Source organism: Sturnus vulgaris, chromosome 1 (assembly GCF_052056855.1).
Source record: "Sturnus vulgaris isolate bStuVul1 chromosome 1, bStuVul1.hap1, whole genome shotgun sequence".
Lineage (NCBI taxonomy): Eukaryota > Metazoa > Chordata > Aves > Passeriformes > Sturnidae > Sturnus > Sturnus vulgaris.
This window is the reverse complement of record NC_142243.1, coordinates 45011875-45037198: the sequence shown is the minus strand read 5'-3', so window position 1 is coordinate 45037198 and position 25324 is coordinate 45011875. Positions and strand designations below refer to the sequence as shown.

Here is a 25324-nt window from a genome sequence, read left to right as displayed (position 1 = left end):
TCCCTCTGTTCCTGTTCTAGACAACTGTGTCACAGGGAAATATGACAAAGAAACACTCTGACCACCCATCTATTTCTGGTTTCTTCTTGTCTTATACTTTTAAGAAGAATCACCTGAAATCAGCAGAGAGAAGGGATGAAGGGCCTCCACTCACTACTTTCCTGGACACCTTTGAGGCGTGGCAGACCAGATAGTGCCTTTCTGCCCAGTACCTTGGCCTTCTCCTTTCTGTGCCTTCTTTTCTCCTTGCCATTATCCCCTTCTCCCTCTCTTGCCATTACTTAATAGCCACTCTTCCCATCTGTTCTTTCATTAACTAGACATAGCCTGTCTGCATATTAGGGAAAAAACTTCTGCAGATGAGATACCCATGTGAACAAGCAATCCAAGCCTACATTTGAATAAACATGCACAAAAGACCACTCTTGTGAAGAGTGTCTCCATCTACAAATTTGGTGACTTTGGAGTGTTTATCTTGTCAGGTTATTTTTAAAATAAATTTGATTAGGGGCTGAAAGGGTTTTTGGTTTAGCTGAGGGGTTTTGTGTTTTGTTTTGAACAGACCACAGCAGCATAATTCCCAATGCTATCCTGTCAAGTCTCAGTTACGGATGGATGAAAGCCTAATTTACATTTCTGGTAAGAAGTTAATTTTTTCTCCTTTGTATTGGAAAACAATCAAGATATCCAGGTTTAAAGAAAGCAAAAGTTGCATTCATCCAAGAGGAGAAGTCAAAAGCAGAAAATTTCAGCCCAAATAGTAAAAATTAAGAGAATGCTGTCAGCAATTGAAAGAAACTGTAGACTGAAAGTCTTCATTACATTTTTTAACAAATGGAAACTAAAAAGGAAGACTTTAATGTTGTCCTTGTAGCACAGCTAACATGTTGAACACAGTCGTTTGTTACAGGCAACTTTATTTTCTTACATCAGCTTCACCTCAAACGGCAACCGAGTAGATCAATTGTTGCAGGTTCAGAATGCACAGCAGTGATAGGAAAACTTCACTGAAAATCTATGGACATGTAAAGTAAGAAACAAACCAACCACACTCAAAAAATGACCCAGAATACCTGAGGTTATAGTGAACATTATGCAGCTAATCAAGGCTCTCTCACTGCACTAGAACATTGCTTACATCTCAGAGAGGGGTCTTGCACCTTGAAGAAAACAGCTCAAAATCAGTTTATGGATTTCTCTGGTGAGAAAAGCTGTATCAAGACAGGAAACTCCCTTTGGAAAGGCCATCAAAATTATCCCATCAATTTATCCCATCAGTCATAGGGATAATGGTGAAATTGAAGAAAAAAAAAAACACAACAGGCCTTCCACAGTTACAGAGATAAAGGCATTCTCAACCCCAGACAAAGTGTAGCACAATTCTGGGACATCTACTCTCAGAATAAAAATGTCTTCTAGTGAATAGGAATGTCACTGGTATGCAACAGGATAGCGACTACAAGCCTGAGCCTTAGGATTCACATGGAACCTGTTTTTAAGCCTCATCTGAACAGCCTCCAATGCAAGGCTATCCAAAACACAGACACAGGTTCCACGGTTTACTTCAATCTCCAGTTTGTGGAGACACTGTGCATTTTTACAGCAAGGCAAAGCTGGTCCCATCCACTAGCTGCAGTTTGTAACAACACAAAACCAAGATGTGTTCTTTTGAGTAAGACCGATCTTTCTCACAGAGGCCCAAAATCTCATCACAAAGCTTGGGACAGACAGCCAAAGCACTAAGCTGCAGCACACATCGGGCTGACATCAGGTCATGAGCCTAAGCTGACTGAATGGCTGACTGATGCTGCAAGGAAAAGGCTCTGTACACTCCTCCTCCATCTACTCCCAGCCAAACTTTTCCCACCTCCCTCTGCTCCCCTTGTGGCAGCACTGGATCTCATCTGACTGAGTGAGCTGATTCACCTTACTGACCTTGAGAGATAACAAATATAGCAAACAAAGGAGAGCTGAACCATGTCAGCATCAGACCTACACCAATATCCTCTCCTCTAAAAGGAAGGAGGAAGTCATCGGGACAGAAAGAATAGCTAGAGAAGTGCAACATCTTTTGCTTTTTGTAATAAGAAGCAGTTAGGTTGGCCTAATTGTCTTGTTCCATTTCACTTACTTCAACTGCAGAAAATACTAAATTGAGGAGTAATTTACACCAACACAAGAACAAGAGAGCTTGGAGTACACCGGGGATGTTTCAAAGAACCATTCCAAAAATGTCCTGATGACACTCACCATACCAATGACTTTTCTCAAAGCAAAATACTTTTCTGTCAGATCTCCTGCCTCACTCAGGGGAGCATCATAGTCATAACTAGTGGGCTGAGGCATGTAAGGCATATTAGCACCTACGGGAAGAGGAAAAAAGAAAAAGCAATACAAACAGTGGAAGAGATGCTTTTTTTCCAAAGGTATCAACTTTCAGAATTCTTTCCGATTACAGCCAGAGTCTGCTACATTTTTAGATTCAGTGTAAGCCTTGGTATTTGGGATTTGGCATAAAAAACTGTTCCTGATGGAGAACAACATCCTTGTGAACTTACACCACTCTGTGAAATATTCTAAAGATAAACACATTTATGTGTTTCAACTGTTTCACAGGACTGAGTGAAGCAGAAGTTGCCTTGGCAAAGACAAATACCATGTGGGTTTAGTACACGTTGGCAATAAACAAAGAACAGCTAGTGCACTCATGTCGTTTGCCATGTGCAAGTAGGCACAGCTTACTCTTTCACAAAATACATTACTATCTAATTCATAAACAGCTCCCCTCCACCACTAGTTTAATTTAAATAATTTCTTACCATTCCAATAGGCAAAGTTAGTCCCACCTATAAACATGTACCTAAAAAGAAAAAAAATCAGGTTTTGCTGAACTGGGAAAAGAAATCCCCCCAAAATTAAGCTGTACTGAACACACACTTACAGGTTAACGTTAGCACCACATGCCAGGATTTCATTAAGTGTTTTAGCTATAGTTTGTGCAGGCACAACAGAATGACGGTGCCCCCAGTGATCCAACCATCCAGTATAAAACTCAGAATTAACCTGAAAGGAGGAAGGGCAAAAGAGGAAGGGAAAACATGAAGAGGGAACAAGATCAGAATGCAATGTGAATTAAGGTTCCTAACTGTAAGAGGGAAGGAAAAAAAGGCACCTTGACTAATTTGAGCCTTTTTTAAACTACTATAAATACAACACAGTACATAATAAATCAGTCCTTTTCAGCAGACTACAAGTCAAAGGAATTGTTTCAATAATTTTACAGGGACACTTTGAAAACAAAGTAAAAATTTCCTGGGAACCTGTCAACAAGTACATGTTTCAGATGCTTGGCATTCAAATAAATGATGGAACCAACATATTCTCTGCAGAATAGCATACACAAACTAGATATAATAAAAAATATTTCAAATTGCTTTCTAAACAACTCTTTAGCACAGAGAATCTCGTACCCTCAGTGGGCCTTCTTCCTTTGTCAAAATGGCTTCCAGTGTTCTCACATCCCACTACGGCTGGTGTAAAACCTCTAGGGTAGCTGAAAACAGGAAGCAACTTCTAATCTGCCCTTTTAATTTTGCTTTTAAGTTCCACCTACACCCATATCTGACTAACTCATCTAACCATCCTTAGTGTTTCCACTGCTTTGTAAACATTTGTCTTAGCAAGGAAAACTACTGAAACAAAATCAATACTTTTTGAGACTAAAATAGCATTTGCAGAGCAGCAGTTAATTTGGATTTGACCAACACACAGAGAAGCTCCTCTATTCACTTTTTCTGACTTGGAAATTATGTTTTCGTCAACAGATGCCTAGAATTGTTCAATGCAGTGCTGTCAACCCCTCTCTGACAACTTCAAGATTAGAAATGATACAAAAAGTTTAAATGAAAAGACATACCAAAGGGCCTTTAGGTTCACTACTCCTTTGAGCTAAGAATGCTGCTGTGACGTTACCACCTACAAACAGAAAAAAATAAAATTGAGTTGCTATATCCATGCCTTTCTGGGTCCGTCATTTTACTGAATTGATGTCTTATCTCTCTTCCAGCCTAGCAAAAATCATGAAAGTTACTCCAGCAAACACAGGAAGCAGTACTTTTGATTCTGATGTTTAATTTGCAAAACTTATTTTAAATATATACATACACATATGCATGCTTGTGTACATGTCTTTGCTTTTGAGATTGATCTTTTGAAAACCCAGCTTTTCTCAGAAATGACATCCTGGCACAAAGAAGTCTCAGATGTGTCAAAATTGCTATTGATCATTGGAAAGTTCAAGTCTGAGGTTACGTTACCAAGGCTACGGGGAAGAACAGAAACCAGGCAATCTCTAAAGAGGTATTTCACTTTTGATAGCTCCTAGTGGCTCAAGCCACAGTAGCTGGAAATAACCACTCTGGTGAGTGGCTCACCATTGCATAAAGGATACACATGAAGACATTCACAATTTCATTCAACTTGCAAGAAAACAGATCCCTGCTAAGCACATGTTTTTGGCTGTAGAGAATAACGTAAAGAAGAGGCCACACAATAAAAAAAAAAAAATAAAAATCTGTCCTGGAGTTTGTTTGTTTGTTTCGTGTGCCTTAAGCCTATTTTGTCAAGTCCATGCAATATAAAAACATTTAAATCCTTAATTCTCCTATCAAAAGAGTACTCTCGGATAACATTACTGATGCTTAGCTATTCTTCAGGCACATATCACAGCAAATTGTAGTAGTGTGCACATTTCTAACTACGATCTTCAACAGTAATTTTTTTTTTCTAATAATCTCTGGCTTAAAAAAATGCATTTGGATGGCTGGATCCCAGGACAGAAGAAGACATAAAAAAACCCCAACACTAAAAAAGAATATTAAAAAATACAAGGAACCAATGCCAACTATTATTGCTAATTTTTAGGAGATATGTGCTATGAGCAGTGTAAATTGGTTATCCATGATTTCAAGAAGCAAGGAAGTGATTACGACTTTCTAGCTGGGTGCTTATGGGTGATTCTTGTATGTTTAAGAGTTCGTCAAATACACATAAATGCCTGTTACCCCATTTAAACAAAGCAGGCAGGTCTGGCAAGCAGCCAAGTCACTTTGTCCTGCTAGAAACACACAGAATTCAGAATTTCTGGAATGAAACAGCAGTCTCCAACCTGGAGCAAAGTCCACTGTTGCATAAAGACCCTGGAGAGCCCCACATTTCAAGTGAAACTGGCTTGCACCATCAGTTGTGAAGAGCACCACCTCATCCCCAAGATGCATGCGAAAGAGCTTCAGAAGGAAGCGCAGGTAGTTGTAGTCGCAAGCGAAGTAACTCCCATACTCGTTCTCTACCTGCAGAGCAAAAGCAAGTCAGCAAAGCCATAGCCAATTCAGTCTACATCTGATAACAAAACAGAAAGCACAAATCAAACCCTCTTCTTCCTTTGACAGCAATGTTGAAAACGTTATTTTAACTCCAGATGTGAGGACAAGGAAAAGACAAGACTCATTCCTCTCACTTGTATTTTACAAGGGAACCATCACTGTGCAGAGCTAAGCCATTTTCCTGCAAAATTCCACCCCCTCAAAGTATCTACTTAGCTACAGTGATCATAATACAGTCTCTATTAAAATTTGAGATCTATAAGTCACCTCGTGAGCAGACCAATAAAACCACAGAACAGGTTGTGAAATGATCAAAAATGGACTTTCAGAACAGAGAAATCTACAAAGGGCTCACATGAACCACAAAGCCCTACAATGGACTCAAAATGACTTAAGGGAGGACAACTCTGCTACTACTGGGAGGAACACATCTTGTTCCTTTTCCAAGTAGATGAACTTTTCAGCTCCAGATCCAATAGGTTCCAATCCTGAAGGTTATTTCTGAAAATCCTGTTATAAGCATCTTACTTCTGCCAAAGAATAATTTTGCCCAGTGCTTCTGCTCAACAGACGAAATACATTACAGGAAAGGTTTCTTATCTCATCCTGTGCCAGTCAGGGAGTTTGAAGAAATCGAAATAAAGCTTTATTATGATCAAATACTACAAATATAGGATAATCACTCCCACATATCTAGAAGGAGTTTAGGACAGAAGCTATCCACCATGAACATACAAAATTGTGTCCTGAAACATTTACAACTTAAGTTAGGTGCCAAATTAGGCTTACTCCACACTGCTTTTGCTTCTATCTAAGGGTATTCTTATTCTCCTTTTTTCCTGTCAGACTGTTTCAGGTAACTGTAATGTATTTTGGCTGCATGTGAGAATTGCCACAAACCTCGGATCTAAAAAGCTGCACAAGTTCCCTCTATTGCTTTATACAGCTGTGGGAAACAACTTTGACAGAGCAGATGAATGTTCTCTGAGTTCTAGAAACAGTGGATTCTGTTCTTTAGGATAAGGTATTCATCAGAATCTTGCAGCTACCTGAAACTTAAGAAATACCTGTGACACCACCACCCAAGACCCATGGAGTATCTACAAGAGATGTAAAAGCATTCATGCTGCTTGGGTTCATCTGATTTTCACAAAGTTACCTGCACCATAATGATTGGACCTCCATTTTGATAGAGGTAAGGCCTCATCTTTGGCAAAAGGACACCCATCCATCTCTCTACCGCTTCCAGGTAATCTGTGATACACAAAGTAAAAATATTTCAACTTTTCGGCCTTTTTCTACTTTTGTTTAAATTACATATGGGTCGTCTTTATGTAGTGTTCTAATTATGTAAATTACAAACAGCATTTAATGAACAGATTGCTCTTATACTTGAACAAATGTACTCTTCTACTTGTTCATAAATGCTTCCAGAACAGTTTACTAAAAAATAAAACATTTAAATACTGACAAACTTGGAAAATTATCAAAGGGACTTCATAATGCCTCACAGGTTGTCCTAATACATACCATCAGGAAGACAAATTCAACTGTTGATATAGATACTATTTTTTGAAAGAGATAATTTAACCACAATCAGCAGAACTTAGGTTGGATATGATAACTATATATTCATCCCCTACATGCACTCCAATAAACACTTTAGTCTCCTGTCTCATCTTATTCTTCCATGTCTGGTCCATTACCTGGAGCACATGAGAATCTTGAAACTCATTCTGGACTGCACACTGACCAGCCAAGAAGGATCCCCATTACGAGTAGCTGTGGCAAACCCAGAAACCTCAAAGCTGAAGCTACCTGTCTTTTTCTCAATGGTGACAATGATTCCCCTCTTGGCACCAACTTGACAATACCTCGGAAACCTTCTCCCATACTCTGTTTGTTCTGCACACTTTTTGAACGCACACTTCTAACTAAAAGTACTGAACATTTTACTCACAAGAAAATTTGAGCTGAAATATGAATTGTCTAGTAATGGCCTCAAACAGAAAGTTGCCTTGCTGCTACAGTGCATTTTTAATGGCCTTCTTTGATGCCTCTACCTGAATCAGAAGACCTGAGAACAATAGATTTCTTTTCCAACAGCCATGCAGGAAGACCTCCCTGGGAAAAGAAAGAGAAACATTCAGTAACATTTTTAGGAAACCTAAGAAGAATTTAGCCTTTTATCAAGAAATATACTGACACAGGACAACTGATTTTCTACAAGAAAGTAGTAATTCCTAACGAAAAAAAACAAATACAGAGTAAGTTTGTATTGTAAGAAGTCACTTAGGATGCATGGATTTTAACACACTAAACCAAGACTCTTGTCCAAGGATACACTAAGTAAGTCAGTCTACTTTAAGAAATATTTGCACTAGATTTACCCTAGAAGTGAGCTGTTACAAAAAGGTTGTATACCATGTCCCATTCTGCACAGATGTAAGGTCCAGCTCTCAGGATAACAAGCAATCCAGTGTCATTGGCAAGCTGCAGGAAATACTCTAGATCTTTGCCACCAAAAAAGTCATAGGTTCCCATGTGGGGTTCGTGGTAGTTCCATGGGACATACCTATTAAGAGAGAAAATCGCCTTCCATTATGAAACTGAGACTAAACCAGAATTCTGAGACACAACTATTTGCACTACATACCCCAGAGATCAGTAATGCTGCTGATCCTTCAGATCAGTAAAAGACAGGAGTACCTGTACGGCCTTTCTTCTGTCAGATATTTCATATGGCAGAAGGCATTTAAATTAATACTGAAATTCGAGTTATGTCTGCGGGAGTCCCTGTCAGAGCAAGAACAGGTTCTGGTAGTGCCATTTTGAAACCATGATGTCTGTTTCAAAATTAAATAAACAGTTTTGAAGCTGGCAAGGCAGCTGGCAGCTGCATAGTGGTGGGAGGCTGATAAGGAGATGAATGTGCTAAACCACTCGTGAAGGAGGAGGCCAGGAATGAGCTTGCCCAAAACAGCACATGACCCTTCATGAATGGATCACCCACCTTGCACAAGGAGCACCAACCAGGCTGACAGATTCTATGCTGCTGCCATTCCAAAGAACTTGAAAAACACCTAAGCCTCAAATAATACTGCATCTAAGTCCTGAAAGTTTTCATTGACCAGGAACAATGCAAGTTCTGGAAAACCACCACTGAAAGAACAATTAAGCTGAGAGATGTTAAGGTGCCCAAGAGCTTGGACAAAGAAAAGCTTAATTTCAACTGAGTAATAAAGACACCAAACAGGCAGATCACCATTTGAAAGAATATCTCTCTCCTACCTCCAGGACTTAGGAGACCACAACCTCAACACAAAATATCTCACAGAAATAAAAAAAAATACACTTGGTTGCAAGACAACAAAGAAACAGTAATCCACCAAATACCCTGAGTAGTGTTGTAGCTGATGATCCCTGCTTGACGACTGTAAATGTTTTGTCATGGTACTAAGCAGCAGTCTAGCACACACAGACTAAAATTAGGGATGAGTACAACCTGAGCAAGGATTCAAGGGAATGCAAAGACTCACTCTTCTAAAATTCCTGAAATTCACAAAACTCTGCCTAGTCAAGCAAAAATCCTCTCAGGCAACACTTTTCTTACTGCCTGCGTTTGTTAGTATGTTCCACATTTAATTTTGTAAAAAACTAACCAAGAGGGAAAGAATGTCCCTAAACCAATGCTTTCAATAAGGAAGAAAAACAGGAAACCTCTCATGAGCACACTAATAAAATGGCCATATACAGACAGATATACACATGAACATCAAATACCAAAATTATAATCTTTCAACCTTTGTGATTATAGCCTCTCAAATGCCAAGATTTTAAGCCTCTCTTTGAAGAGATGAAGCTTAAAATTTGTGTGCCAGGATGGAGTCAAAGTAATGTACTCATTTAAGAGTTTTATGAATTTGTTCAGAAACAAGTCTTATGGTTTAAACACACTCAATACTTTCTGAGGTGAGGATGAAAGGGTTTCTCCAGCTCCCTTATGCTCAAGATGGAAGAAGATAAAAAAATTCTCCCAGAAATAGTTTTCATTTATATCACATACCTGACCACAACACTGGAAAAAAAGCAGATTCTAGTGGAGAAAAAGGGAAGAAGAATAAGAAAAAAACTTACTTGAAAATGCTGTTTTACAGAATGAATCATGATAAAAATTTATTTTAAACACTGGGCTAAAAGTTGTTACTAAGACATTTTAATCATCCAATATACTTTCTACAGCTAGTGATGGTCTCAAATGAAATCATTTTACTTTGAAATTGTTGTTACCTTTAATGAGTATATTGTTACATATCATCGTCAAAATTTGCAGTCAGTTCTTAATTCTGTACTGCTTTAGTTACAGAAAAATGAATTTATAAAGAAAACTCTCATCCCTTTTCAAACTCGAAATATAGTACTTTTTCTGTATTTGGGTATACTTTCCATTTCCACACAATTTCTGAGCTTCATGCTATAACCGTCCCTTCTTTAGAAGTCACAACTTTCCTCTCCTATTTCAAAGATCATCAACAGGCAAAAAATCACACTTTAACTTTCTTAATGTACAAGGTAATTCTCTCTGTAATAGCAGGGTGGGATTTTTTTAATAGTATAAAATTAAATAAACTGTACTACTTTCATAAATGAGCATGCTAGTTAAATTACTCATATATGATTTTTTAGAAACAGTAATTTGTGTTTAAATTTTAAATATTCCATGTTCTAAACAGCAGCTCCTTCATAGAAGGACTTTGTACAGGTTTACAGCTTTCTGCTCATTAGTATAATAGAGTAAATACAAAGTAAATAGAGTAAAACAAAGAAAATGCTCAACATTCTTTAATTTTCTATGAGCCTATAAAGGTACTGCATATTCTTCCAGGAAGCATTTCCACTGATCAGTAAATTCTGTCTATATCTTCAGCCCCATCTAGTGGGTAGTTGTTTATCTGCTCCGTGCAAAAGAAACCCCAAACTTTCCGTGCTTTCCAGATACCTTTGTCAGGCAGCACCCATTTCCAGTTGGCAGATGCAGTTCCGAAACTGAAAACAAGGACAGTTACCTGTGTGACCAGACAGCTTTGCTGAGGTGGGCAGTGAGCTCCTCAGCAGCTTCCTCCACCACCTTCTGGGATGTCACACCAACCACAACATTCAATTTAATCCTGCTCTTTAAAAGGGGTAGGCCTTGATCTCTTAGGCTTTAATATAAGACCAAGCTTACTATCCTCTATTTTCTCATGTTCTCTTATTGCTTAAGATGTTACCACGTGCAGACAGTTATATTCATGTACTGACATCACCTATTCCAGAGTCCAGGAGGAGCTGCTGCCTCAGTCATGAGCTGAATATGCATCTAGGTATAGAGAGCCTTTTGGAAAAAAGGCTGCAGAGAACAAGAAGGAGAACAAGTGTGGTTGGCTTTTTCCACAAGGCATTTACAAGCTTAATCCCATAATATAAGCATCTTGTTTCCCTTGAAGTGGTAAACCTCACTGGGAATGCCTTGGTAAGAACATGAAAGGCTCCCATATTTCAAATTATAGCAAGACCATTCCATCTTATGGAAAAATATCCCAAGCAGCAAAATCACAGTCTTCAGAGGAGGCCTCAAGATTGGGAGTCCAACTACCACATTCTGCCAGAAAGTCTGGCAGTGCTGCTGCCCATTCATTCCAGAATGACTTCATACAATTTGTATCTCTGTCTCTTGCTAGTAGTATTACTGATCCAGGAAAGAGTAAGCAGAAGAAGAGAAAACAAAAACCCAATCACATAGACCAATTTTCATTTTTTACCAAAATCACACAAAATCACAGATGACTTCTTTGGGGTAATATGAATATTTATAGCTTTTATCTCAAATAATCAAGAGAAGTAAGACTTGATTATTGGCAAACTTAAAAAAAAAAAAAAAAGCAAACGGGGTTTTTAGCATCAGGACAGAGAGTGATTAGTCTCAAATGGAAAGATGCATGGATTTGATTCTTGTAGAAAATGCAAGGCACAGGAGCACTTTCTGTTTTTAAAGTACACTTTTAGATTTATCTTTCACCATAGTAGAAAACTTCCAGAGGTGAGCAATAATGGGAGAGAAAGTCAAGGAATCTCAGTCTGGTCTTAGAAAAACAAAAGGAGACTAATGAAGCTGTTATGATGTGATCCAGCAATAACACCTAAAACCACAGGTGCCATAACCACTTGCCAGCTGCACAGCACCTTCAGTGCCAAAACAGACACAGCTCAGCTCTCCCAAGGCCAGCAGAGATCAATTGGCACCAGCAAAATAAATCTTCACTCCTTCCTGCACAGCAGAAAGACACTAATGCAAAACAGTAAAGCAGAGTAAGAGATTTCAACAAGGGAAAAAAGCAGAAAAGAAAGAAGGAAAAAACAAATGAAGAGGGAGAAAGCAACAAGAAAAAACCCAAACTGGCCCTGCAGCAATTTTGCCATTGAGCAATGGTCACGAGGGGAATGGAAAAAAAAATTCCTATCTCAAAATGTCAGATGCAGCAGAGAAATTAAAAGGCAATTAAAAAAAAAAAGGGACTGTTTGAAAAAAATGGAAATTAACAAAGGGCACTGAAAACACATGGGTGTTGGGAGGAGGAGGAAAATTAATCAAGAGACATAAGGGAAGTGTGAGATACTATGGATCACAGGAGTCACAGAGCCACTGTCTGGACTCAGGCTGACCTTCAAGCCAGACACGAAAAGGTATAATTTTCAGGTCCACTTTAAATTACTTTTATTTCAGCAAAAGGTAGTTACTTGCAAAAATTCAGCAATCTGGACCAGAGCAAGTGCATTACTTAATTCCATTGCTCTTATTAATGTAAGCAAAGACAGAACTTGATTCTTTAATAGAAAACAACAAAAACAGCCATAAAAAACACTCACCGGAGAGTGACTGCATCATCCCAACACGAGAAAGAGTCTTAAAGTATGCAAAAAAATAGAGAACCCTAAATTTGGAAAAATTCAACTTTTTTTTCTTTCCCTGCTGTCTGTTCTTCACATACCAACTCTGTCTCATCCCCAAGTTTACAAAGCAACCATGCAACCTGCAGGTCCAACAACAATACAGATTTCAGGTGTGAGAAAGGAGAGGTGGTACAACACTCCCACTGAGCCTAAAGGCTCTGCACTGTCAGAACCTGCACTTTTTATAGCACAAAAGCAGGTGGTTTCAAAGAGAAGCTCTAAACCTTGCAATGAGTTAAGAAAACAAACCTATTTGAGAATTGCAACCAGTGTCTGAAAAGACTGTGCTTTACACATCTCTGCCACTCTCCATGTCAAGAAAGCTATAGCAAAAATAAGAGTAAGTTGATTTTTTTTTTTAATCTGTGTCTCATCTGTTGAATTAAGTACACAACCAGCTAGAAAAGACAAGAAAAATGGACTAAGGGTTTTGTACACACACACACACACACACACAAAACTGAAAGCTGTTTAAGCATTTTTTTTTAAAGAAGAAGGCCTAGTTCCCCATCCATTTATCTAAATTTAAATGCTCCTGGTGAAATAGCTTGAAATAGCTTTTAAATGTTACTGCAGTCTTCACCAACATTTTCAAGGCTTCGGGTGGATACCAACCCAGTCTGTATTAACAGGTTATCGTCTCCTCTCACCTAGTCTGCCTTTTGGCCAGACAGTACAATGTCCCTGGCAGAGGCAGAGTGTGTACAATTGTTCCACAGTTGCCAAAGTTCACAGTCCAACAATTTATTTCAGGTCATATTTGCACCTTGGGTTGTGAAGCAAGAAGTGTAGCCTATCATAAGGAAAACAGACTGCTGCTTACAACCTGCCCAGCTACCCTCATTTATGTGATTAAAGGTCATCCTGTACCACCTTTCACTTCTCCAGAGCTTCCTCACCTATTACTGGAAAAATAATAAACAAACAACAATGGCAGCATTCCCCTTAATGACTTCCCATACAGCTCTCAGAATAACAAATTACTTGGAAAGTCAACAGCTACTCACGTTTGAATGGCATCAAGCCCTGCCATCTTCATCTTCAACAGGCGGTCTTTCCAGTAATACGAGGGCACCCGCGAGTAGTGAATGCTACCGGAGATGTAACGGAAAGGTTTCCCATCCTTAACAAAGCAGTTGGAATCATAATCAATCCCAAAACTTCTCCCAGGTACATTCTGTACACAAAAACAACAACAAAAAAAAGACACAGTGTAATTTTTTTATGCCTTAATAAAAAACAAAGAGAACAGGCTATACATTTGTGGGTTGTCTCCAATAGAAGATACAATGGTTCTAAAATAAGAGATGGTGAATGATTTTTCTGTAGCTATCTATAGCCCTAGCCCACCTGAGTCTTAGCACAACAAATCAGCAAAAGGGAATCAGTGTAATGTGTCACAGGATAAAAGAACATGGAAACTAGCAGATATAGTTCAAAGAAAACACACTCTTTTCTGAAAACTGGAGGACCAAATTGCTAAGTCAATATGCCTATCTGTAGATCGTCATTAAACAGAGCAACTGAGATAACACTTTACAATAATTTCAAGACTACAGACTTCAAGGAGGAAGACAACAGCATGTTCCATCTGCAACAAAGGCATTATTTCATAGAAAACTTAGAAAACGTTGTGGAAAATGTCCTAGATTCAATTCAAAGCATTCTGCCAATAGTGAACAAGTGAAATTGTGTGGTGGATGTGCAATAACAGATGTGAGAGGATACAGCAAGGAGCTGACAGGGAAAAGGAAAAGCAAGAGGCTGCCAAGTGCTGCACAGCAGAGGCTCTTAATGCTCTGTTTCCACAAACAATAACCCATTCTTAAGATTACTTAACTTTATTAAGATAAATAAATCTTGACCCAAAAAAGGTATGGACATGTCCTCTGCAAAATCAGGACCACACAGAGTTTGGAAATAAAAACCAACTGCTCTGGAACTGTAACTCAAACGTTGGGATTCTCCATAAGAAATTATGAGGGTGTAGTAACTCCAGGCTGTTAGACCTCAAGCAAACTATTGCTGCAGAGGATGCACGGGTATGTACAGCTGCTTACTTCCACTTCAATTTAAATGCATGTAACTTTTTCCTGATCTTTCATTTATAACCTGCATCTTGATGGCTGGGCATGCTGCACTAGGATGGAATTGTTCTGTGTGTACCCATGAAGGAAACTATTCACCCTTAGAGAAACCAAGCAGATGTTTCACATTCTTCAAAGAAGAAACCAAAAAAAAAGCATCACTATGGATAGAAGCACCTTACACATTAAAAGCCCTATTATCCCTGGAAATAAGGAGAGGCAAAATAAATTGCTGTAGTGTCTCTCTGCAAGACGATTTTAGCCCCCTCATTCAGACTAACCACATCAAGAGGCCTATGGAAGACACTTGTTCTATTCATGGCAGGGAACTTTGAGATGATGAATGTTGAAAAAACTGTTTACACATCCTCAGCGACAGACACTTCTGGCAGAGAGCCATGGCTATCTTAAAACAGTTAAAAGGAGGTATTAATTATGAAAGTAGTTATCATTGAACCAGCCACCATTTAGAAGTCAGGTTTTTAAAGCTGTGACCATAGCTGTAAATCATCTTCCCAAATCATATACTTCCTGACAGTGTTACTACGTGGGTGAGGAGAGGGACGAAGCTACCAGAACACTTCGAATTCACCTCACTCATCATTCATTGTAAACAGACTTCTTTCATGATCAATTCCTCAGTATTACTTCATTGTGACCTGGATGATCCAGGGCTTGCAACAAAAACAAGAGAGTTGTCCTCATGAATTTATATGTGGCTCTGCCAATACCATATAGTCACTGCTCTGAATATTCAGGGAATTTGTTCCCAGTTTGTCTCCCTAGAAGATGGGGTAGTGGGTCTCTTCATTTGGTAAGCAACACAAACTAACAGCACTGTTTGGAGTGTCAGTTCTTTCATACTAAACCGTATCAGTGCCTAGCTGAAAATTCAGACCCTTACAGGCAATGGTACCATGTTGTTACATCTTCAGAGCATACTCTCATGGAAAAAAGAAGAACTAAAGAATTTGTCCTTGCTTAAATCAAGTAAGAGTTTATTTTTGCAACCTTACTGCTATTTCAACATTTTACAATGTGCATCTCTCTCAACATAAGATTTTTCTTCCCCATCTTCAACACACAGAACTGTTTAACAGTGGCAAAAATCTCTCATTTTCCAAATTTACAAAACAGAGGGCTTTTTTCTTATTTAGAAAACAAACAAATATGGGTACAAATCCTCCATCACTGACGATTGTTAGCCTCTCTTAGACCAATCACAGAACACCTCTTTCTCAACCTCAAATCTTAAGTATCAAAATTGAGAACCACAAATCACTCATTTTCTTCCGTTCCTTCCAAAAAATTCTCTTAGTAACCTTTCTCTGCCCTCTCAGTGGTCCTTTTCTCTGCATCACATCCTCACCCCTGATGTCTGCACCTTCCTCTCCTAGTAGGCTTTAGGAAAATGCAGTAGTAGCCTTGCCTTTCCCACTTTCCACCATGCCTCATTTAGCAGCAGAGGTGTAAGAGTTTCCAAAACTAGTCAGGTTTATTTTGGTAGTTTTTTGTTGGTAAATAAAATGAGTGTGTTAAAACTATTCAGCACAAACACTACAATGCATACTGGTACAAAATAAAAGGTCATTAGAGGCCTCATGTTTGATTATAAGAATAAAGTTTTATTAAATCTCAACATTTAAAGCATTTGTTATACCACAATTTACATATTTTCCAATCCATTCAATAGTAATTATATAATAAGTATAATTTTCACAAAGTAATGATACTATTATATTCTGCTATTAATTCTGACATTAATTAACTCCTCCTCCGCCCCCAATGAACTGGCCTTTTATAGGATGAAGTATATATTAATTTAGTTAAGTTCTCCAGATTAAATATATAACACACACACACATAAAATTTACAAAAAAAAAAATACAAATTAAGCAGCACAGCAATTTTTCTTCATCTGAAATACTGAACACAGGTCTGCATTGTGCATGTTCAAATAAAACTGAAAAAAGTGTAAAAAGAACCTTGAAGGTCAGAGATTGCTAATTAAGATTACAGAAACGATTCATTCCTTTTATAAAACAGAAAGTTGATCTAGGATACTTTCCATTCATAATTAAAAAGCAAAATAAAAAAAGGCTATGAAGTCTTTTGGCACAGAAAGAAAACATTTTAAGTAATAAGTAATCACCAAGCAAACAACCTTTCAGAGGGAGAGATACAAAAAAAATGGGCAAGAACTAAATTACATCAGGAAAACTCAATAAATTTATGAAATGACAATATGACCACTCCTAAAAGGCTGCATATCTGCTTCTGAAAGGATACATAATTATCTTCTAAGAGAGGCACATACAAAGTAATGAAGAAATAAATAAAAAGGGCAGGGAAAAAAAGTAAACAATATTAACAACTGACACGGTCTAAAAATAGTCCCACAAATGCCTCATGTTGAGGAAACTGGCTTAACAATTAGCCTTCTTAACATGGTAAGAACATTCAGTGCAACAAGTGTAAAAATCCTCCTGGACTACTGGCCAGACAAGAATACTCTGCACCACTAAACCCAGAACACAGCTCTTAACTGAAGGCATGCTGACAAGTAACCAGAGGGTTACATGCTATCAAAATTCCTTCCTCGTAAGACCATCTGACACTATGTCACTGACTGCAAAAAGCCTCAGATGGATCCCACATGGACAGTGGACAGTGTTGAATACATTCAGGATACTTAAGCAGATATTATCACACAATCATAAAAAAAGTTTACAAAATTTTAAGTGGTGGGAAACAGAAATTAAATAATTTGGCAAGCAGAAAGCATGGCTGGTAAGGTATTCGGTTTCCAGACTGAAAGAGGACTGACTCCTCCAACAATACCACTAACCTTTTTGACACATTTACAGTATTTCTCATTATTCCTGAGTAAAAATGTAAGATGTTTGTACAGAGGAGCAGGATACAAAACCAGCACAGGAATTAGAAACTCTGGCTGAGAGACGTCTGGAGTGGATGAAGTCAAACCTCAAAATTTAACTTAGAAAAACCTTCAACTTTACAATGACTACAGCATTTTTCCAACACACCCCTACGTATCTCTTTCAATATGAGAACAGGTGAAGAAAGAAACCAAGTGTTTATGGTTGGTTCAGGATCACACAGGAAGGTAGGAAAAGACTGAACACCACAGCTCTGGTCTTCCATCCTCAGTCTCCTGGATAAGAACTGCTCTCTTTTGCCTCATGCTGTGGGTCTGCCTGAGAGGAACACAGGCACTGGTGGCCAGAAAGGCAGAGCAAGGGAAACCCTGTGGATACAGCTGCAGACTACACAGGTAAGATTCCCAGGCTCCAACTGTTTGTGATGTTTCATGCAGCAACAATGAGTGGGAGAGGAGGAGGGAGAAGATGTACAAGAAGCAGTGTTTCATCAGCCTGGACAAAAGTCACACATTATTTTACATCCTGGCTTTCTTACAAAGATATAGAAACAAGAATGTTTGTATCAATTATTCTCCGATACCTCAAATTTCCCATAATTATGTTAATTTATAATAAGCCCTTCTTTGAAAGATGGGAAGAAATCCTCCATCCCTCATTGTCCTGTAGCAGTTACTCTGCTATATGCTCATCAGGCAGCCAGGGCACTGACATGCAAATGCTCTTAGGGAAAGTCACCTGCTGTAGAGTTTAGTCTCATTAAAAGAGGCCATAATTTACTTAAGTATTAAAGCCTTTAACAAATTTCAAGCATTAACTAATTTGCATTGTTTTCAAATAGCACCTACTTACTCTTACAAAAGAAAAATAATGAAAAAGAAACTAGGCAGAAAGAAAAAAATACAGAATGAAGAAAAAAGACACTGAGTACTTCAGCTTTGGAATCAGTGCTTTATATAAAGAGGTACTATATGCTCAGACAGCAACAGAAGTTAATTTTCGAATTTTCCTCATTTGCTTTTATTAGAGCTATTTTCAGTAAGCAATTACTGGACGCCCAGCTATTCTGGGGAAAATGCCTGAGAAAGACAGCTACTTTCAACTTTTGGTGTCAGTCTCACCAACTTTTTAACTGGACAAAACTGAATTTCAGAACTGATGCCTGGCTACTTACAGCACTAGAAAGAAGTACAGACTGGAAGCCCTGGTGCATGCTGCAGACAGCTAGCAGAATAAAGATATCCAGCCTCAACTTAAAAAAATCCCTAAAACATTCCTTTCCTGTAACAACTCTAGCATAAGCCTCCTAGACTTTACATGCTCAGTGCACACTCCTGCAGGCTCTTCTGCAAAACATTCATAAGTGACTTCACTGCACAAGCTTAGAACTTCACCTGCTTGAGATTTGATATGGCCTGATGGATACCAAAGAGTAGAACACGAAGTAGCTGCAGGCCACAGGTATTACTAAACATGCACAGGACACACATTATAGCCATGACATCAGTGTTATCTTTAAATGCAGAACCTCAACGATAATAAACTCAAAGATCCAATTTCTTCAGTAATTTAATATGTCCCAGTTCTGTTCATAGGCCCAAGATACAGTTAGTGTTTTCTCCTCCAACTTAAGAAGCCCAACATATCTTCTCTGGCTTTCCTGAAAAAAGATTCGCTTTCATAGTAGAAGAGCCAATGCTGGCCAAAAAAAAAAAAAATTAGAAGTCTGTCAAATGAAAAATTCCTCAAGGAGAACGTAGAATAATCTCTGTTATTTCAGCTCTGCTGCCCAGCCTCATAGGTATTCCATAGTACATTGTCCCTGGGCTGACGTAGACAAAGGTATTCTGCCCAACTTGGTACAAGCCAACAAAGAATGGATTCAGAAGATAAGCTCCAGCATTTAGAGGGAAAATCTGCCCTCCATGAGTATGGCCAGAGAGAATTAAATTTATGTCTGGTCTCTCCTGAAGGGCCCACTTTGCAGCAATTGGCTGATGAGCTAAGAGCACTATTGCATGATCACTGCTACAACCTCTGAGAGCTTTTTTCAAATCCATGCCATGTCCTGAATAGCGCAACACATCTGCTTCAATATCATCCACACCAGCCAGGCAGAACCAGTCGGAAGTGCTCTTTGGTGAAACAATCTTCACATTCTCGTTATGCAATGGCTGAATGTTAAACGATTTTAACAGCTCAAACCAGTTGCTAACATCTGAAGTGTAGTACTCATGGTTTCCTGTGACAAAGTAAGTCCCCAAAGGGGAATCAAGTTCTCCAAGAGGCTCAACAGCAGGTCGTATGATCTTTGCCTCAGCATCAGATAGGTCCCCAACAATCACAGTGATATCTGGTTTTAAAGCCTTAACCATTCTCACTATCATGGCAAGCTTGGTCTTCCCAACTGTAGGCCCCAGATGGATATCTGAAAGCAACACCACTTTCAGGTTATTCATTGTTGAGGGCAGCTTGTGAACTGGAATCTCCACCGAATTCACAGTAGGAGGCTGGGAAGCATTTAACAGCCCAACAACAGTCAGCACAACAGTCAGCAAGACTGCCAGAACTGGTTTCAGTGCTGTTCTGTTCTTGTTGCCATTGCCTGCCTTAGAGCCTCTCCCAGCCAAGAACTTGTATGCCTGCTCTACAGAGCCTAGAGTGAAGAGGAAAAAGATTAGAATAATATAAGCCCCCAAGCAAGTGTAGGCAGCTAAAGAAAAGAAATAGGGCTCTTCTGCAACAAGAAATAGCAATGTAAAGAAGCTTGAATGAGCCAAAGCGAGAAACATGAACACAGCCATTTTCCACAGCATGAAACAGGAACTGGCAGCTGAAGACCTGGTGAACGTGGTGACTGTACTTCTCCAAACATGGAGAGACCCCATCAACATGAGTGTATTAGCAAATAGTGCCATTTGCAGCCTTAGAAGCCAGCGTCGCGTCCTGAAATCGAGTTTTTCCGCCAGGTAACTCCGTGATAGCATCATGGAGAAGAAAACCACTCCTGCAGCCACTGCAGCCTTTGCTTCAATGGGCAGTTGCTTGAAGGAGATCATCTTTGCTTCCTGACTGTTCCCTTCTGTTCTGCAGAAGTCTCCAGCAGTCAATAATGTGGTTATGAAGGGATGCCTTGGGTCAACAAAGCCTGCAACCAGGAACCAGTATGAGCCGCTTTAAAATATTACACACATTCCCTTTTTCCCAGACTGCAATAAAGGACTGCTACTCTACATACACAAGATGCTGGGTCATGCAGAATCACTGTCATAAAGACACAAAGGAGATGTCCTAAAGTGGAGTAAGTTGGACAACAGAAAAGACTGGATGCTGGAAGTCCCCTTCCAAGCTCCCGGTTTGCCTCCCTCAATCATTTCTCCCCCACACCCCCTTTTCTTTTAAATGCTTTTTTCTCATCAAGATTTCCTAGCAGTAGATGGCAATACATCACAACAGGGATGCAATGAGTCCTAGCGCACCATTACAGCATTTATAAATCCCATACACGTTCTAGGACTAAGTTGCTTCTGATATTAATACATGATTTCTGTTCTTCTTGCCAAGCAGTTGGCTCCATCTGAAAAGCAGGCATCACCCTACACCATTCTTACCAAATGCAAGAGGTTCTACTAACACATGCTACAGCAGCAGTGAAATCCCCACTGGAACAGATGCAACTGTGATCCCAGAAACTGCAGATGATCAGCAGATATCCTTGCCTGCCGTTGTGAATCAGATTTCTCCAAAGCCCTGAAAATCACCGGGATCAGTGAAACTTATGCTGTGTTTTGCTACTCACTTCCAGCTCACTTCCACTACATGTAGAGTTTTTCAAGACTCAACACCCATTCTAGTATATCCTGGTCTAACAGGATACAACCAAGTTGAAAAGGGATTAAAGTACCACACCCTGCTCCTTTAGAGAGGAGCACAGAATCTATTGCATGTCTGCTCAGAGACTGAAAACAAACAAGCAAGCATCAGTTATGTTTGAATGGCAGCAGAATTCCTTGGTTTGCTCTGTATTTTGCTCAGTCACGGTGTTTCTATTAATGCTCAGGTTGCACATTTCTATTTAGAAGAAACCTATTGTTTTATTTTAATCATAGATGAAAAAACGTTTGCATAATCTTTCATAACATAAAATAGAGACCATGTCTGACATAATAGTCCCATAACAGCATACTTATTTTCAAAACGTTTCCTGTCTCTCAATCCACACTTAGATAGAGAAAGTAAGCAATCATTACAGCCAAAAATATCTCAGAACTAGGGCACAAAAGCAGCACTGTAGTGAGCCTGAGCCCAGAAGCCTGCGAACTCCAGTTTGCCAGGTTGCTTACCTGCTGCATATGCCTTCTCAAGCTAATTTAAAAGAACATTAGCATATCTGTGATGACAGGACCCTAATATACTTTGAGGGCTAGATCAAGCTTTAAAAAGACCCCTTCCCTCATTGATAAGGGAAATCGTGCCTGCCAGCCTCAGCTCCTCAAGCCCTCTCAGTTGTTACTAAGCTACTCTTAAGAAGCAGTGCTATTTACACATGTATCTCTACAGAAAACACACAAAGCTAGAAAGATAAGAGTGTAAGGTAAGATAAGAAACGCCCTACTAATTCAAGTCCACAGGTCCTCTAGGCACCATGCAATAATCTGGACAACAGCAGTAAGAAATGCTGTTTAAAGAAACGACAGGACCCTGGCCACAGTCTGTGGTCTGCTCCCTCATACTCCTTCAGCTAACAAAGCTGCTACACTAGGGATGTTAGAAGGCAAATCCTTGCACAGTCATTTCTGGATGTTGTTTATGAACTGGATATATTTAAATTTGACAAATCCTTTTTCTTTCTTTTAAATCTGTTAAGTACTGTTTGGTTCTACAACCTCCCATAGCAGCAAATTCTCAAAACTATGCATTTTTACAGTACTTTATCTGTTTGAAACTAACCTATTAAATCCCCCCCAAAATGCTAATATTACCAGGATTGAAGATTATATTTGTTCTCCATTCCTCTTGCCTGCCACATTCAAAATTTTGGAAGGCTCAACCACAACCTCAGACTCAGAGACCACACTAACTGTGCGTCCCAGTCTTCCCTTCCAGAAGGTCTCACGTGATGCTGTTCTGCTTTTCATACATCTTTAACCACCTGTGCCTCATCCAGCTACAGCATCTACCAAGGTAATAGTGACACTGCCTCAAACTTCAGGCATTAAACCACGAGAACTGCGGAGCTTGAGGATTCGTCCTTAGCCTGTGGTATTGTGTCCCCCGCAGCAAGGCGGCTACAGCAGAAGCTATGAAGAACAGGAAAAACCCCTTTCCCTCCTCTCACACGCCACAGGATGAGCAGGTTTTCCCTCGGGATCTACCAGCAGTGTCGGTACCGGTTCCCCCACGGCCCCGGGCCGCCCAGCGAGGCCTCCACGATTCCTGGGCGCGCAGGGAGCCCCGGCGCCGGCAGTCCCGCTCCGGCCGGGCGGCCACAGCGGCCGTCACCCCCGGAGGGCGGCTCCGGCAGCCCTTCCTCAGCTCCAGCGAGCCAGCCTGCCCGGGAGAAGGGCACGGACCCCCCCCGCCCCGGCTCCGGGATCTCGGAGCAGCCACAAGCCCGGCACTCGCGCCCTGTGGGCCGCCCATGATGATGGTTTAAAAAAGGACCGAGGCGAAGCGCCTTCCTCCAGCGGCGGGAGGAGGCCCCTGCCGGCCCTCCCTCGGCCACGGCGGCCCCCCGCGCCCCTCAGAGCCGCCCCCCGCTGCCCCGGGTGTCCCCGGGGGAGGCGAGGCGGGCACTCACCGCCGCCCGCAGGAGCGCGGCCAGGGCAGCCAGCGGGAGCAGGAGCCGCAGCATGGCGGGCGGCAGCCAGGAAACGGCGGCGTCAGCTGACGGCTCCGCCGGGAAACGGCCGGCGCAGGACGGGCATCCCTCCTCCTCCTCCTCCTCCTCCCTCTCCTCCTCCCTCTCCCTCCCCACCGGCACCACGGCAGCGGCGCTCCACCCCTGCGAGCCCGGCCTACTCTTCCCTCACCTCTCCCCTGCGTCGCCCATCGTGTGCGCCTGAGGCTTGGCAGCTTGGTAGGCTGCTTCCCGAGTTAGAGCACTGCCGTGCAGTGTCAGGAACTCACAAGAGACTTTTGGGTAAAACCTCCGAAACTGAATATATCCAAGGATTTCTCCCACACAGGAGCTTCTAAGACGGAAAGGTCTTGCTGACTTTTATCTCCCCTGGGCAGCCCTTACATAAAGCACTGGGCCTGGGCGCTCTCCTTCCCATGTTAAAGCACTACCCTCCTTCGAGAGCCCTACACTGAAGTCAAGAGATAACCCCCAGTGCTGAACACATCTCCAAAGATTGCTCCCACACAAAAGATGCCAGGACAGAAAGCTGATTCTGGCCTTTACCTCCATGGTCAGACCATCTTCTGCAGCACCACACACACTCCAGCCGGCCTAAGGCCAAGGACTTGCCGCAGCTTCCCAGAGGAATGAGAGAACATCTGCCTCTGCCGCCTTGGCTGGGCAGAAAGAGGCATTTTCCCAGGGGACCTCATTAGCTAGTTCCCAGAGCGCCCTGAATTTTGCTCACTTCATATCCGGAGTTGAAGTTTGGCTGGCACTTTTCCTCCTGTCAGCAGAGATTTTAAACTTGATTGCTTCATGGTTGCTCTGGCAAAGGAAGTCACAAATCATCACTGAAGTCACAAATCATCACTTTGCCCACAAGTCCCTCTCTGTTAACAAGCAACAAATAGGAGGGCACCTTTCCCAAACAGTTCTCATAGTACCTGTACCAAGCGGTATAGGTATTTCAGGAATCTTATGGACTTGTTTTATCAGCTACATTGATTTACAGGTACTTCTTAGTTGCTTAAAGATTAATTTGTTGGTGTTGTCATCCTGGCTGGGTGGCCTTTAGTAGACTCCCACAATCACACCCGCTTTATTTGTTTGTCCTTTAATCCTTACCTGGAGGCTCACTTATGCTACTGACTGTACGTCTCTGGGGCTGAGCCAAGGCTTCTAAGCTCCTCTTGCTTGTTCCTCATGCTATGTGTAGAAGCACTTCAAATGCAGTTCTTTGTAATCAGTGCCTCATGTAGCCAACTAAGGATTTCACTGGTGTGCAGTTTCTCAGTCTTTGGTGTGCTATTCCTTTGCTCATCTCTGGCGAGCCTCGTTTTATCCCTTTGCCCTGCACACTTCTGCTGGGATAACTCAGGAGTTAAAAGTCACAGTATGAACCAGTCTGCAGCGTGAGTAACAAAGCCTGTGGTTCTCCTAAAATACGAATTGCACCTGAGATCTGTAAAGTTTTTATATCCCTTGAGAAAAGATGCAGCGAAAACAATGTTTACTCTAAAATGGGAACTCCAAACTAGGCAAGCAGGCACAGGCAACTCCCAGTTTAATTAAGAATACACAGCACAGGAATATGAAGACCTGACAGGAATGAGAACATTTAATACCAGCCTTTGGGGTCTGGTTTGTCTGTCCCTCTTTGCCAAGTGCTCTGTAAAAGGAGTTGCTGGTGACATGGCTCTGCACAGGAATTGCTAAAACATCCCTTTCTAGCAAACAGGAACTGGGTTCACAGAAATACGTATATATATATTTTGTGGTAGAAACTGGATAACTGTGTATCTTCAGTACCTAGACTTTAAACCTGTCCTATTTTTGTGGAGGAAAAGTGTTGCTACACTTAGGGTAATGTAAATAATATTTTTTTCCTTCAAGCTCTGCGTTTGTAACCTATCCTTACAGCCAAAACTGTTATTTCAGTTGTTGTTAGGAGCTTACCTGTGCAGGCCTGGTCTGATACATTTTTGTGATGGGTATTCTAATTGCCAGGGCCTTTCAGAGAATTTTCAAGCTGTTTTTTTTACTTTAACTCTCCACCTTTCTGAAGAGAAGGAAAAATTTAATGGCTGTGTTCTCATGCTGGAACAAGAAGACCCTTTTGTT

The 25324-nt window shown here is 40.7% G+C and overlaps 2 protein-coding genes across 4 annotated transcripts in view; both read right to left on the bottom strand.

Moving 5' to 3' along the window:
• The window catches only part of GLB1 (galactosidase beta 1), a 40989-nt gene extending 17480 nt beyond the window's left edge, over nt 1-23509 (bottom strand). Inside the window, exons 1-10 of one of the 2 annotated variants that reach the window (XM_088165296.1) lie at nt 23391-23509; nt 13379-13548; nt 7806-7956; nt 7445-7505; nt 6541-6635; nt 5168-5348; nt 3917-3975; nt 2942-3063; nt 2820-2860; nt 2251-2363 (exon numbers count right to left, since the gene is read on the bottom strand). In XM_088165296.1, the coding sequence (XP_088021422.1) occupies nt 2251-2363; nt 2820-2860; nt 2942-3063; nt 3917-3975; nt 5168-5348; nt 6541-6635; nt 7445-7505; nt 7806-7956; nt 13379-13410 (855 nt within the window). In that variant the 5' untranslated portion in view covers nt 13411-13548; nt 23391-23509. Of the gene's footprint in view, nt 1-2250; nt 2364-2819; nt 2861-2941; nt 3064-3916; nt 3976-5167; nt 5349-6540; nt 6636-7444; nt 7506-7805; nt 7957-13378; nt 13549-23158; nt 23283-23390 lie in introns of those variants that run through there. The other variant, XM_014878419.2, reaches the window with a different exon arrangement.
• On the bottom strand, nt 16063-23409 carry TMPPE (transmembrane protein with metallophosphoesterase domain). 2 transcript variants are annotated; one of them, XM_088165316.1, is made up of 2 exons: nt 23391-23409; nt 16063-20506 (listed from the first exon to the last, which is right to left on the bottom strand). In XM_088165316.1, the coding sequence occupies exon 2, from the start codon at nt 20415-20417 to the stop codon at nt 19104-19106; it is 1314 nt and encodes a 437-aa protein (XP_088021442.1). In that variant the 5' UTR covers nt 20418-20506; nt 23391-23409; the 3' UTR covers nt 16063-19103. The 2 variants fall into 2 exon arrangements, with proteins under 2 accessions (XP_088021442.1, XP_014733908.1); XM_014878422.2 differs by lacking the exon at nt 23391-23409 and adding an exon at nt 23159-23294.
• Nucleotides 23510-25324: the final 1815 nt, after the last annotated feature.

Coding starts and splice junctions, on each gene's coding strand:
- TMPPE (XM_088165316.1), bottom strand. CDS start 20,417: ATGATCTCCTTCAAGCAACTGCCCATTGAAGCAAAGGCTGCAGTGGCT.